This window comes from Tiliqua scincoides, chromosome 12 (assembly GCF_035046505.1).
Source record: "Tiliqua scincoides isolate rTilSci1 chromosome 12, rTilSci1.hap2, whole genome shotgun sequence".
Taxonomy (NCBI): domain Eukaryota; kingdom Metazoa; phylum Chordata; class Lepidosauria; order Squamata; family Scincidae; genus Tiliqua; species Tiliqua scincoides.
In genome coordinates this window covers 15157023-15171908 of record NC_089832.1, presented here as the reverse complement: position 1 = coordinate 15171908, position 14886 = coordinate 15157023, and the positions used below count along the sequence as shown (strand labels likewise).

General features: G+C 47.0%; 1 protein-coding gene and 1 long non-coding RNA gene across 5 annotated transcripts in view; one reads left to right on the top strand and one right to left on the bottom strand.

Annotated features, from left to right (window-relative positions):
- TENM1 (teneurin transmembrane protein 1) overlaps positions 1-14886 on the top strand; it is a 277961-nt gene that overhangs the window by 81765 nt on the left and 181310 nt on the right. For both annotated transcript variants that reach the window (XM_066640043.1, XM_066640042.1), the window contains exon 3: positions 8494-8734. In XM_066640043.1, the coding sequence (XP_066496140.1) occupies positions 8494-8734 (241 nt within the window). The remainder of the gene's footprint in view (positions 1-8493; positions 8735-14886) is intronic.
- The window catches only part of LOC136663101 (uncharacterized), a 41639-nt gene that overhangs the window by 3501 nt on the left and 23252 nt on the right, over positions 1-14886 (bottom strand). The window contains exon 6 of one of the 3 annotated variants that reach the window (XR_010795015.1): positions 1479-3204. The exons of the other annotated variants lie outside the window; for them this stretch is intronic. This is a non-coding gene — a long non-coding RNA (uncharacterized lncRNA). Of the gene's footprint in view, positions 1-1478; positions 3205-14886 lie in introns of those variants that run through there. 3 annotated transcript variants of the gene reach the window in all.

Genomic DNA, 14886 nt, shown 5'->3' with positions numbered 1-14886 from the left:
CCTTAATGGAGCAAATGTTTTTTGAATAAAAGCAGCCAAATATTTTCAGCAACACAGATCCGTGCATCGATTGCTCTTGGAAATCCATCCAAGAATTATCATAAAGGAAGAAGGGGGGAAAGACATCATAGAAATGTCTTTGAATCTGACAAAATGACTCCTGTAACGAACAAGACTCGCTGACTCACTGCAAACCTTGTCAACTGTTCACAGTTGTGGTTGTTGTCTCCTTGTTTTCTTGCAAGGCTACACATTTTGCAAAGTATCCTATCTCCCAGTGCTTCCGTCTTCTTGAATAGATGGTATTATTTAACTCCCCTGAAGCCGTACTCCAGGGGTGCTCACACTTTTTTTGGCTCGAGAGCTACTTTGAAACCCAGCAAGGCCCGGAGATCTACCAGAGTTTTTTTTTACAATGTTCGCGCTATCATAACATATAACATTTATGTGTACAATGTATGTTGGTGTACCTTGAGCCCCACTGAGTATAACAGGACTTACTCCTGAGTAGACATGCCTAGGATTAGGCTGTGAGGCTGCAATCCTAGCCACACTTGCCTGGGAGTAAGCCCCATTGAGTACAATGGGCCTTACTCCCGGCGTTTCCTCCCAGAGGCACCTGAAGGGGGGGGTCGGCACTCTACGATCTACTCATTTTGCCTCGCGATCTACCGGTAGATCGCGATCCACCTATTGAGCACCCCTGCCGTACTCTATTAAATGCAGAGCTCCATGGAATTGCATTCGTTTTTTATTATTTTCTAATTTCATTATTTTCTTCATTTTGTTTGGCTGTCAATTATCTAATTATAGATCTTGGTATGAAACCAGGCATGCATATGTCCCTATGAAGTTTGGCCCGGTGACAAGACGAAATCATTAAACAGACATTACTGTAAACTCGTGTTGGCCTGTAGTTTTTGCAGTTAGCAGGGGAGTTGATGCTTGATGAACAATCCAATTAAAACTGGCAACAAAAGACCTAAAATGTCAGCCAAATTGCTTTTTAATAGTCGATGCCGTCGTCACAATACATAAACATTAAAATCCCCATAGGATCGTAAAGCTCCGTCGTGATGCAATTCTAGAAATGAATAATAATTACAGCATCTTGAGCATTCTTTTAATAGTTGTGCTCTCATTAAAAAATATTTTCTTGCCTAGCTTTATATGAAAAAGTATGTTTCCCTGGGTACGTCCTTTTATGTGTTTGTTACTGCGACATTTGGGTTTGATACTGCACAGATACGGTGTCTCAAATGAGATTGTTCTTTTGAACTGCTCTACTAACAAAAGTTTCTTGAAAGGAGATGATTTAGTTTGTCTCAAGTGCGAACTCGGGTAATCCCCAGGTACTGACAACATGACTAGCTTGTCTTCATTTCATTAGGGAAGAACTGGTAGGTTTGCAAGAAACTTTTATTTATTTATTACTAATTTTTTACATACATAAGTTCCCCAAAGGCTGGGAAGTCAGTAGAACAGGTCTGTATGTGTGTTAAATACAACATTCAGTTTGTATACAGTGGGCCCTCCTTATCCGTGGCTCGACATCTATGGATTTGAATATTTGCAAATGCCGAGACTGTGACTGGAGAACCTCAGATCCCCCCCCCGAATGTGGCCGGAAATGCATTCCAGCCATATCTGGAGGGTCTTCTGAGGTGTGGGGAGGTCAGGCATGACCTCTGTGTCTCAGGAAGCTCCCAAACGCTTCTGAAAGGCACTTCTGGTTTGCCAACGTCCTCGTCCCCGTCCCCCCCGCGGAGATACTTGGTATCTCCAGAGGTGTCTTGGAACACATTCCCTGCTGACTAAGGACCCACTGAACATATATACCATCTTATTTTAAGGGAGGGGGGGGGAAGGAAGGAAGGAAGGAAGGAGTCGCTGTTATTCCTCTCCCTCCAAATATCTCTTTGTGTTTTAAAGCGACGTAAATTAAATTAGGATCTGCTGAGATGTCTCCTGGGATAATTTATGTGAGATGCCATTAAAATTTGCCCGCAAGAATTAAAAGGCAACATTTAAATGGCTATGTGAATTTATTGATTTCATAAGGAAAGGTAAATCATTGCTTTGATTTTCTTATATTATTACATAGTAAATCTTGATGTCACTATTTATTTTGCACCAGCACTGTGAAGAATGAATAGCATATGTGCGTGTTGGGGAGGGGGGAGGCCTCCTTTAATGATCCCCAGAGAAATTCAAGTAAAACACTTGAGTAATACGTCTAAATAATGTTATTGCTGGAGATGCATCTGGTCCTTTAAAAGCGAAACAGAAAACATCAACATGAACTAAATCCACTTTGATTCTTTTGAGGACTGCTTATTTTAAAGATGTGTTTTAATTAGAGTTTATAAACTCTCTGCCTTTTTAAAAAATCCTTTTCTATGGAGAACTGTGTATATTGAATGGCCTGTTGGAAAATCTTTTGCTTCACATTCTCGGCAGGGATTCATATTGCTGTACTGTAAGAAAAAAGGAAAGCTGTGACTGTATTGTCAGGGCCCAGATTCAGATCTCGGCTTCAGTGAGACCAGACCAGGCTAGAGAGATGCTCTTCCCTCTTGCTTCTCTTGCAGATGGCTTGTGGCGATTGCTACAAGGATCTGTGTGTGTATAGCTGCAGAGGAGCTGAGGTTGACCAGGTCAGTTGGCTTCCTGGAAGCTTCTTAACAACCAATGATTGAGCTCTCACCAGACAAGCAGCAAGGTGATGGGAGGGCATGTTCCCCAGTTTTGGGTGCTCCCTTTCTGATGGCTTCAGCTGCCCTTTTTTTTGACAGCCTGTGACAGGGTGCTGTATCTGTCACAGTCGACCCCAGAAGGAACCTAAGGGACACATGGGAAACACAGGCTGTTTCTTGCTTCTCCCCATCCTTGCATGACCCTGGTGGCTTCACCGGAATCACCCCATAAATGCATTGATGTATAGGGGGCCCTCAGAATCTGTGGGAGATTCATTCCAGGATCCCCACAGATGCCAAATTCTATGGATAATGAAACCTCTGGGAGGGAGCGGTGCGGTGCAGCAATTCTGGCCGCATCCGGCCAGAAGTCCTCTTGGATACAATCGGAGTCACTTCTGGTTCACACCAGCAATTTTTGGTTATGTCCGGGAGATGTTCTAAGGCAGGGGTGTCCAAACTTTTTGGCAGGAGGGCCACATCATCTCTCTGACACTGTGTCGGGGGGCTAAGAAAAAAAAGAATTAATTTACATTTAAAATTTGAATAAATTTACATAAATGAATATATTAGAGATTAAACATATGAATAATTGAAGGTTTTGCAATAGCTCAAGGCCTATAAAAGGCCTTGCACAAAGCAAGGCCAGCCTTTCCTTTGCTGCTGCTGCTGCATCACAGACATGAAACAGCAAGCAGTGGAGGGTGCCCTCTTCCCACAGCTCACGCAAGATGTCGAACAGTCACCCTCACGCCGAGAGCAGTTGCATTGGGCCAGCTTAGGTTCCAGCAAGTCTCTGGAGGGCCAGAGGCTCACTGAAGACTGGAGGCTCCCTGAGGGCCAGATTGGGAGTCCCTGAGGGCTGCAAGTGGCCCCCAGGCTGAGGTTTGAGCACCCCTGTTCTAAGGTGTGGGGAAGCCACCTGTAGCCTTCTTAAGCCTCAGAACACCTCCAGACACAACCAGAAGTGGCTGGCACAAACCAGAAATACCTTCTGGTCATGTCCAAGAGGCCTTCTGAGGCCCTCCAACCACATGCTTGGCATCCATGGATAAAGACCCAGGAATAAAGAGGGCCCAGGAATAAAGGAATAAAGAGGAATAAACCCAGGAATAAAGAGGGCCCACTGTAATTGTTAACAACAGAATGAAATACTAGACCAGCAAATGGTACAAAGGACATTGTTTTTGCTCCTGAGGAGGGCAGGTTGTTGTTGACTTTTATCAGAAGCCTCCATTGCTGAAAAGTATTTTCATTGTACCATTAGATTCCTTCCTCTCCCTTCTCAGCCAGTGAATATCACTCCCATCCCCTCCTTCCCTTCCCTTTCCCTCCCCTGCATGTGTTCATATGTACCCAGATAAATGTCTATACGAAGCTCCAGCATTCAGTTTTAAGTCAGATCCTTATTCATCTTTGCCTGAACAACCTTTTGTTGCATTATTTAATAACTCAGCCATTTAATATCCATAAAGCCTTGAAGCAAAAAATATTGCCATATTCTTAAAACATAGTGCAGCGAGCTTGGCTTCCAAGACTTCCGATAGAGGTATAAGCCAATTTCCCAAACAAGTGTCCTATTCACTGGAGTAGGGTTGAGCCTGAGGGGCACCTGCCCTGGCGCTATGCCAAAGGGCATGCAGGGCAGTCACTTCTGCCTTTTCCCTGGAGGAAGGGGTTTTCCCTGGAGGAGGAGGCACTTGTGGCACTTGTGGCTACATGCCCCAGGCCTTCTCCAGAGGCTTTCTTTGAAAGGGCACCCCTCCAGTGCCTTCTCCTCTGGGGAGAACTCAGAAGTGACTGCCTTGCACCACTCAGTGGCATCCTTAGGGGGGTACTGGGAGTATGGGTCGCACCAGGTGACACACACACGGGGGGGGGGTGACACTACTACTGGCCAATTTTTTTTTTTAAGTTTTGGTGTTTTAGAATAATACCAACATGTTATATATCATTCAATGTGCAATTTCATGCAGAATGCAATGAAACAAACGGCGTTGAAATACGTCTATCCTATTAAAAATTATAGCCAAAAAACCAGTGAAACGAGGCAATGGTGCATCACCTTGCCCACTGTCTGGGGTTTTGCCCCGCCCACTGCATGGGGTTGACACACAGGCTTCTGGCACTTGGTGCCGCAAGCCCTGGTGACGCTACAGGCACTGCTTACCATTCTCCCAGAGGAGTGCGTGCTCGTTGCGGCAACTTCACACCCCCCATTCCTTCTCCTGTGGAGCCTTCCCCTTGAATGGTTCCAGCCCCAGGAACCAATGGTTCCAGGGTTTGTAGTTACATTTCTGGTCATAGTTAATATTATAGCCCAGTCCTGCCTAATTCTCCCCCTACAATACAGCTTTGCCACTCCAGTGCATGTTGTATTTGGTGGGGGGGGGGCAGTGTGGAGGCCCCCTCAAGGCAAGGGAACTTTTGTTTCCTCTGGTTTAATCCCTGAGCAACCCCTCTTTGTAAGGAGTTGCTCTGCTGTCTACTTCCTTCCAATGCTCTGATGTGTAAATCAAGCCACTATTGCAGAGAGTCCAAAGACTTTATTACAGTCTAAAGATGTGTTTTAATTAGAGTTTATAAACTCTCTTCCTTTTTAAAAAAATCCTTTCCTATGGAGAACTGTGTATATTGAATGGCCTATTGGAAAATCTTTTGCTTCACATTGTCGGCAGGGATTCATATTGCTGTACTATAAGAAAAAAGGAAAGCTGTGACTGTATTGTCAGGGCCCAGATTCAGATCTCGGCTTCAGTGAGACCAGACCAGGCTAGAGAGATGCTCTTTCCCCTTGCTTCTCTTGCAGATGACTTGTGGCCATACACTACGCTTGTAGTCTGGTGGTACTCCCCTCATATCGGCAGATTCAGGTACCCACACGGGGTTCTGGAATGTATTAATTCAAAGCCACGAACAACAGCTCTTATTGCAACTTCTTTGGCCGTACTCTGAGAGTTCTCTGAAAGATCAGGCTCTTTCTGGAAACAATCTTCCACTGTTCCAGCCTTCCTTGCTGTTTGTGTCCATCTGTCCCGTCCCCCCCAATCTCATCAAGAAGAGCCCTTTGGAGCAGAGGGAGTACTAGAAGTCTTTGGAAAGACAAAGTCACTCCCTCCAGAGAAAGTAGCAAGAGCTCATTTATTTCATTTTATTGGTTGAAGGACCTTTGGAAACTGGGACAGACATTGGTGTAAATGGAACATATTTCTGGAAAAAAAAATGTATGGGACTGTGCTCTGATATACTTAAAAAAAATCTCACTATTCAGTATTTGTACTGCTGTTTTAAACCAGTGTTTCTCAACCAGTGGTACTTGAGGTGGTGTCTGGTGGTACTCTTGGAACCTCCAGACCCCTTCCAGCTGGCAGCGAGACCAGCAATGCAACACAGCAAGCAACCAGTAGGAGACTTGGCTTGGTGAGCTGAGTTCCAGCGTGTTTTTTTGTGTGTGTGTGCTTGAAGAAGCCCTCCCATCTGCCCTGAGCCTCTTATTGGGGTTTGTTGTGTTCTGTGTGGCTTCCCAATCCAGAAGTAACTGGCAATGACGGTTACTTCTGGTGGTACTTCTAATAGGTGGAGCATGTGAAGCGGTACAGCAGGGGACAAATTCTGTTTTAAACTATTCCAATCCACTCTCAAGGGTTTGGGATGAAATATGTTAGTTTTAAGATGTTGTTCACTTAAGTTTCAGAGTATAAATAAGGAGAGGTACGTACTCTAATGAAGACAATGCAAGCTATTTTCTTGCCACTGTTGTATAATCCTGCCAGAGTAAGGCTATGGAGCCGCTATGATGACCTCTTGCATTTCAGAAGTAGCCACTATTCTTAAAAGCCAGTCTCCGGTGGTCTCTCCATGGCAGGGTCAGTCATCCCCAGGTGGGTTGACTTCCCTTGCAGGAAAGGCAGGTTAGGTCTGTCCAGCGTTGCATATCAAATGTATATACCTGTGGGCTGGGCAGAAAGGAGTTAATGTTTTGACCTTCATGTTCTCAAAAGGGATTCTTACTGCCCTTTTGGGATAGCTACATACAGGGACTTTTGGTGACGGTCATGAGGCAATTTGCTTAGGGCTCGCAGTAGCGGTCACAGGGTAGGGGGCAATTTGCCAAGGCTTTACACACAGAGGGAGCCACATCAATACTATGTTAGATTCCCACTGTGAGGAATGGTTACAGCGAAAAAGGTAGGTCATAAATGAACTTTCAGCCCCCAGGGCTCCCAGAGTTTTAGAAAAGGCCTGAATACTGAAAAATCTTATTACAGAGCAAACTAGTCTACAGGGCTGGGATTATATTAATAATGTGTATTAAGATTCACAGTTTATCTCAGTGAATGTTGTTCACCATAATAAAGCACAAGAGACCTTCAACCCCATACTAATTTCCTTCTTTCGCAGAATTGCACAACCCATCCTCCCCTACTTGAGTCTCTTGGTCATCAGTTATTTTCACGGGGATCTTTGCTGGATCTTTTAATTGTTGCCTTAAAACAGTAGCTGCAACCTGCAAGAAAGCTTGATAGAATAAAACCGTTTGGCTGGTTTTGATTTAACAGGAACACTGTTTATTTTTGTGGTGTTGCTGTTCCTGTCACAAGTATTTTCTTAAATGGAATTTACAGGTGATGAGACCAAGTAGTATGTGAAAGCTGTAACTCCACGATAGCCAGTGAGTTATTCCTCTTCATTCATTCATTCATTCATTCATTCATAAAGAGAAAGAAAGAAAGAACGAACGAACGAGCAGTGAGTTGGGGGAAAAATTCTGTGACAAATTGCATAAGTCACTTGCTTTAACTTTCAGCAAAAAGTTTGCATATACAGTTGGCTCTCCTTATCCATTGACTTGGCACCTGCAGCTTTCAATATCCACAGATGGCAAGCCCGTGGCTGGAGCGCCCCAGAGGAACCTGAGTCCTTCTGAGTCACGGGGGCTGCGCATGGCCTCCCTGCATCTCAGAACACCTCCCAGACACAACCACAATGCACTTCCAGTCACATCCAGGTTCTCTATAAAGTCTTCTAAAGCTCCACCATGGATTTAATTTTTTGCAAAATTCTGTATCAGTGGGGGTCCTGGACTGGATGCCTTGCAGGTATAGAGTGCTAGCTGTAGAGTCATATCTTTAGATCTTCTCTGCTTCTCGTATGTGCTTTATGAAGTTGTAAGTCAGGGGTGCTCAATAGGTGGATCGCGATCTACCGGTAGATCGTGAGGCAAAATGAGTAGATCGCGGAGCCCTGTCTCTCCAAACTGTTAATATGTCAGTTTTGTCTAGTGACTCGACACCTCCCTCTCCCTGCTGGTCTCGGGGCGCAGCCACAAAGAGTTTGGGGGGGCGAGGAGTGGGGAGCTCCTCCCCCCATAGTGCAGCAAGGCTGGTCATGTGCCTCTTGGGGGGGACCTGTGGCTTCCCCAGTATGTGGGGTGGGGAGAGAGGAGAGGCCTCCCGTGTGCTTCCTGAAGCATCTGGTGGGCCACTGTGGGGCACAGGAAGCTGGACTTGGTGGGCCTCCTCTGACCTGGTCCAGCAGGGGCTCCATACATCAAAGGGGGTGTCTGTCAGACACCTCCTTCCCCCCTGGTAGATCTCCGGGCCTTGTTGGGTTTCAAAGTAGCTCTCGAGCCAAAAAAGTGTGAGCACCCCTGTTGTAAGTTATAGTCGTGTTTCATAGACAGATAGACCTGAACACTCTGGTCAACCTGTTAGATGCAACTTTTATGCTGTGGTTTCAAATAAAAGCCATCCATTTTTTTTTGTCTTTATCTCTCCTGCTTTCTCTTCAATTTCAGAAATGCCAGGGAGTCCGCGCAACCAGTTCACCTTCAGACCTCTCCCACCACCCCCTCCACCACCCCACGCCTGCACCTGCAGCAGAAAGCCTCTGTCCACAGCTGACTCCCTGCAGGGAAGGTCAATGACCACCCGCAGCCAACCTAGTCCTGCCGCTCCACCCCCTCCGAGTAGTACACAAGACCCAGTGCATCTCCACAACAGCTGGGTCCTGAACAGCAACATACCCCTGGAGACCAGGTAGGTGGAAATTTATTGCTGATCATGTTTTGGGGTGAAAAGATTAAGTGACCAAACAGGAAGTAATAGATTCATTCATTTCCTGCTGCTTCCCTTAGGCACAGAGGGACTTACAGCATTTTTTTTTCTCCACACACTAACTGTCCAATATCCAAGGGGCTCACAATCTACACATCAAGGGTAGCACTCAGACCTCTCACAGCTCAAAGCTCCCCTGTGAATGGAAGGAACATTCTGCTTGAGCAAAGGACCTCTTGAATGAGCGGAATGTTCTTTCTGATCACAGCACGAGCTTTTAATAGTATAAACCCGTTCTGCAAAAGATTTGGATGCTTCCCAAAACGTTGTTTGGGGGTTTCGTATCCGGGGGGGAGGGGGCAGAGGCTCTTCCCCTTGGGGTTGGGTGGTGGAAGGGGACTTATCCAGGCAACGGAGGGCAGATTCAGTGGACAGAAGCACGGGAGGTGGAGATGGTCAACTTGCAGAACCGGTTTAATCATGTGATGTTCTTTACATTCATGGGGGCCGCTTGCGCCACAGGACTCCCTCACAGCAAACAGTGCCGTTTCCTGATCCCAGGTGTGATCACGGGCTAGTCCTGCTCCCCAACGTTGCTCTTCAGGCAGCCCTGGCCAGTACTGAAGGGGGTAGATTCAGGGGTGGTAGCCGACCCCTCTGAAGAGGCCCCCCCCTGGCTGCCCCCCCGGGTGCTCCCGTGCTGTTGGCAGGCTGGAAGTATTAGCCACAAGGGGGGCAGCCCCTCTGTCCTGTGGGATTGGGTCGGGGCTGCTCCAAACCCTGGCGGGTTCCAGTCCTGGGGTCCCCCAGGGATCCTGAGGCCAGAGTCCCAAAGAACCCTTTCAGGTCTGGGAAGGCAGACAAAGGATGGAGCAGTTGCTCTGCGCGGTTACCTCCCCTACTCTGCAGCCGCCTGGAGAGGTGCAACCTCTCCCAGCAGCTGCAGAGCCCCTAATGAACTCTCCCACCTGGCCGTCAGGTCCCACCCCTTCTTGTCTCGCGGCTGGCACAGGATCTTGCGGGAGTATTTTAGAAAGTTCACAAGTTTGTTACAAATTAGTTTTCTCAATTATTATTTGCAAGAAGAGCATGTGGGAGGCAGCTGTGAAACATGGGGCTGCAAAAGGGCTAGGGTTATTGAACTAGGTGTTGTCTCCTCCTTGTATCTAGGCTGGCTCCAGAGATGAGCCACACGTGTGATGACTCTGTTGAGTCAGTGTATTGTCCAGTTGGGCATGTGTTGAAGCGACTGTATCAATTACTCACGCAGCTTTGCAATACAGTATGACGTTGAATTACTTGACTGTTAAGCAAATATTGCTCACCTAAGCTGGTGTCCTCCTCACCCAAGTACCTAGAATTATTTCCAGGCAAAATTCAAGGGAAGTTATGGTAGTGTGTTTGTTTTAATGAAATTTCATTGCTGCTGCTGCTGCTGTTTCTGGAGAATCTAACAGATTTGACAAGCATAGAACGTTTCCTAATTTTCTCTGCAAGCGACAGTATTTCCTTGGCATAGACTACCTGGCCATCTACACGATTGGCAGGGTGTTTCATTTAATCCAGTGTTTTTTTTTCCACCAGTGGTACTTGTACCACCAGTGCTACTTGACGTGGTGTCCGGTGGTACCCATGAGACCTCTAGACCACCATGGCCGGCAGTGAGACTAGCAATGTTTTGTAACAAGCTACAGTAGAAGGTTAAGGTCGGTTCAGCAAGTTGAGCTGCAGTGTGTACTTTTCACGCACTCAAAAAGTCCCCCTATCTGCCCCGACCCTCTTTTTTGGTGTTTGTCATGCTGTGCCTGGCCTCTCAGTCCAGAACTAACTGGCAATAACATCTCCAATTACTTCTGGTGTCACTTCCAATAGGTGAACCATACGCAGTGGTACGGTGGGGGGGGGGGGAAATGTTGAGAAATACTGATTTAGGGCACAATCCTAACCCACTTTCCAGCACCGACATAAGGGCAATGCAGTTCCAAAGTAAGGGAACAAACATTCACTTACTTTGAGGAGGTCTTCATGACTGCCCCCCAACTGCAGGATGCAGCAAACGTCCCATTGGCACAGCTATGCCAGCGCTGGAAAGTCGGTTAGGATTTGGACCTTAATCTATTCAAGAATAAATCCATGTAACCAATAGCGTTAATGCCGGAAGGCCTGGGATGAAGTTTAGGATAGGGCAGAGGTCTACTCCATTGATTCCACACACACCCCGGCCCAGTCTGCCCTTTTCACTCCCTCCTCACCTCCTTTCCACCCTCCTCCCAACCCTGCACTGCCCAGGTCATCTCTTACTTCTGCCAGTAGCTGCTCCAGTAGATGAAGTGTTGGCGGGGGGGTTGGGGGGTGGCGGTGGCGCAGGCCTCCCTGCTGGCACAGCTTACTACCAAGTTGTTGTTGCAAACATGCCTTATGGCGCTCAAGGCTGGCTCAGCAGCCCCTGTGTGCTGGCGGATCTCCAGGTAAGGATTGTGATCTCAGTTCCATCCGAGAGTCTGCATATGCAAAGGCCTCACTTAGGGCTGCTTTCCACTTTGCATTTCTTCCATCTGAGTGTGGAAATCTTGCCCATTCCCTCCCAGTTCCTTTCTAATGAATGATGAGATGTCAGAAGGGAAATCAATCAATCAGTCATTCAATCAATCAATCAATCAATCAATCATCACCAACTCCTCCCCCCCACCAATAGCTACTTGAATGGGAACAAAACTGTTACGCAATCAAAATGAGACACATTTGGCTGCAGCTGCATTACTGTCCTCAATCTTTCTTGTATAATAGAACCAAAATCTACCTAATAGGTATAAGCCGATTTTGTTGTTTTATTTGGAACATTTGTAATCTCAAAAGTAGATTTAGTGGCATTAATTTATGTCCCACTATAATAACAAGAGATCATTCAAAATGCACATGTTGAATGCTTCTATCCAACAAAATCTCATTCTAATTCTTAAACAGCCACCGTTTGCCACAACTAGCTCTTGGAAAACTCCTGCTGCTTCTCTCCATCCCAGGACAATAGCTGTTTAATGATTTGAAAGCCTTTGATTCTTTTCCTGTACGAACTGCAGTCTGTTAAAGCAGTGATTTTCAACATTTTTCATCTCACGGCACACTGACACGGTACTAAAACTGTCAAGGCACAGATTATTGACAATCAATAAGGCACACCATGCTGCTGGCGGGAGGCTCATATCCCCCAACGGTTCTATTAATAAATGGCCCTCCCCCAAATCCCGAGGCAGACCTGCAGATCATTCACGGCACACCAGTGTGCCACGGCACAGTGGTGGTTGAAAATGGCTGTGTTAAAGGCTAGATAAACAAGTGTTAACTCCCTTTTGAACTGTAGAAAGGGGATGATTCTGATCTCGACTGAGAGTGAATTCTGCAGGTGCCACCACAGAAAAGGACTTGTCACTAGTTACAGCCCGCCATAAGTCTAAAGGTGATGATGCCCACAACAGAGTCACGAAAGATGACCTGCAGGACAGGCAGACATAGAGGGAGAGATATTCCTTCCAGTATCTTGGTCCCAAACCACTAAGCTTTCATAGGTCCTCACCAGCAACTTGAATTGTGCTCAGAAACAAACGAGTAGCCAATGCAAATACAAGCATTCCCCCCCCCCCCGGTATTTGCAAGGAGTGTGCCCCTGCACCCCACTCTGCAGATACCAGTAGTAGTTGGCAACCTTCAGTCTCAAAAGACTCTGGTATCACGCTCTGAATGGTGGTTCTGGAACAGCGTCTAGTGTGGCTGAAAAGGCCGATGCGGGAGTGACAATCCCTTCCACATTAGGAGCAAGTGCAGTCTGTCCCTGGTCTGTCTCCCTGGCTATGGGCCTTCCTTCTTTGCCTCAGACTGTTGGCCAAGTGTCTCTTCAAACTGGGAGAGGCCATGCTGCACAGCCTGCCTCCAAGCGGGCCGCTCAGAGGCCAGGGTTTCCCACCTGTTGAGGTCCCCTCCTAAGGCCTTCAGATCCCTCTTGCAGATGTCCTTGTATCGCAGCTATGGTCTACCTGCAAGGCGCTTTCCTTGCACGAGTTCTCCATAGAGGAGATCCTTTGGGATCTGGTCATCATCCATTCTCATGACATGACCGAGCCAACGCAGACGTCTCTGTTTCAAGAGAGTATACCTTGGATACTTTGGATACCAAAACCACAGATAAAAGGGAACCCTATCCTTACTGTAGCACCAAGCACTCCTGTCTCTTCCTTTGCAGCCTGTTATAGATTGCTAGAAGAGGAACGAGAGAAGCAGTCAGCGGGAATGCTAGAGGAGGGAGACAACCAGCCACATTACTCTCTAGTGATCTGTAACAGGCTGCAACAGAAGTGAGATTAGTACTTGGTGCCATAGTAAGTATAGGATCCCCTTTGACAGCTTGTGATGAAATAGTTAACAGTTGTGGCTTTGGGTGCTCAGGGGCCCTATTATGTATCAACTGGAGAGTCTTCAAAGGCAGCCCTAAACAACGTCCATCACAGTAGTGCAGCCCGGGATTTTGCCAGAGCATGAGGCAACCAAAGACAGTTCTGCCAGCGATGATCCTACAATTGGGTATGTTTATTTATTTATTTATTTTTTACCATTTTTATACTGCCCTTCCTCCAAAGAGCTCAGGGTGGTCTACACAGCTGCTCCCCTCCTGTTGTCCTCACAACAACCCTGCAAGGTAGGCAAGGCTGAGAGAAAGTGACTGGATCTTCCAGGTCTAGGTCCACCTCCCAAACCATTATACCACCCTGGCTCTCTGTGTGGTCTGCGATTCCTCTTTGGGTGCTGACGGCGAAGAACTGAAGTGACACGCTTCACAAAATGGTCTGTCATGATAGGGTGCGATGTGCAGCGCATCTTGAATGGAAGAGGTCATGGTTCTGAGCACGTCCTTTAGCATATTGGAATTACAAATCTGCTCTCCAAATTTGCCTTCGGTTATTAGCTCTCCGCGTTAGGCCTTAGGCAAAGCTGTCTCTCCACCTTATCCTCCTACCTTATCTATCATATGGGGACAGCAGTAGCTTGCCTGAAAAGGTTGTTCGGATAATGTGCACTTTGAACGGAGAAGTACTACAATTACAGCACTATGATTGCCCAGGGCAGAAAAAAATGGAACTGGTGTCTTCAGGTAGCAAAGATACTTAACATTTGCATAGCTTTTTTTTTTTTAAACCATGAGCAGAGTGCTTCATAGATATTAACTTCATGTTGTCCTTGCAGATACCCCTGTAAGGGGAGTACTGTTCTCTCTATATAGCAGACAAAGAGGAGTAAAGCCGAGAGAGAGTGTCTTGCCTAAAACTAACCAGAGGCAAGTTTCAAACCAGAGGGGGGCGGGTTCTGATGTGCACCTCAGCCCCTGCACTTCGCCAGCGCTCAAATTATCAGCTTCTCCAGGAGCAGCTATGCCTCCACCAGACTCTGGGTTTTCAGAAGGCATTTGACACGGCCCCTCACCCAAATTAATCTGTGAAACTCTGTTGTGGAGTGTAGGAGTTTCCAGCGGAGCAATGCAAACGGCTGTGCAGCAGAAACTTGAAGCTCATGCTCAAGGCAGTCCCACAGGAGGCACGACAGTTGCAAATGACCACTCCAAACAGAAGGCTGGGTTCCGCCACCAAGATATATTTATAGGAGATATTTACAGCAACATAGCAGACAGCAATGCTGGTCAAATGGACAACAACACACGTCCGGCTGCACATTCTCCTATGCCCCCAGGAGCGTTTGGTTGCAGGCCTGCTTTATGCATAGGGCACGCCCATACTCAGGTGCGCAGGGTTTACACTTAGTATCACCTGCCACTTAGCTACGTGGAGGACAACAGAATTAAACACCAACAGGCTACATCAGATACAATGCCTGTAACTTTTCTCCTGTGAACAAGACCTGAGGGATTTCTCAGGTTTCAGACCTCAACAACCTCCTTGCCACAGGACGTGGTGATGGCGTCTGGCCTGGACGCCTTTGAAAGGGGGTTGAACAGATTGATAGAGGAAAAGTCCATCGCAGGTTGCAAGCCATGATGAGTATGTTTGAGAAATAGGCTACCTCAGAATGCCAGGTGCACGAGAGGGGCACCAGGACGCACGTCTCTTGCATGCTCCCAGAGGCATCTGGTG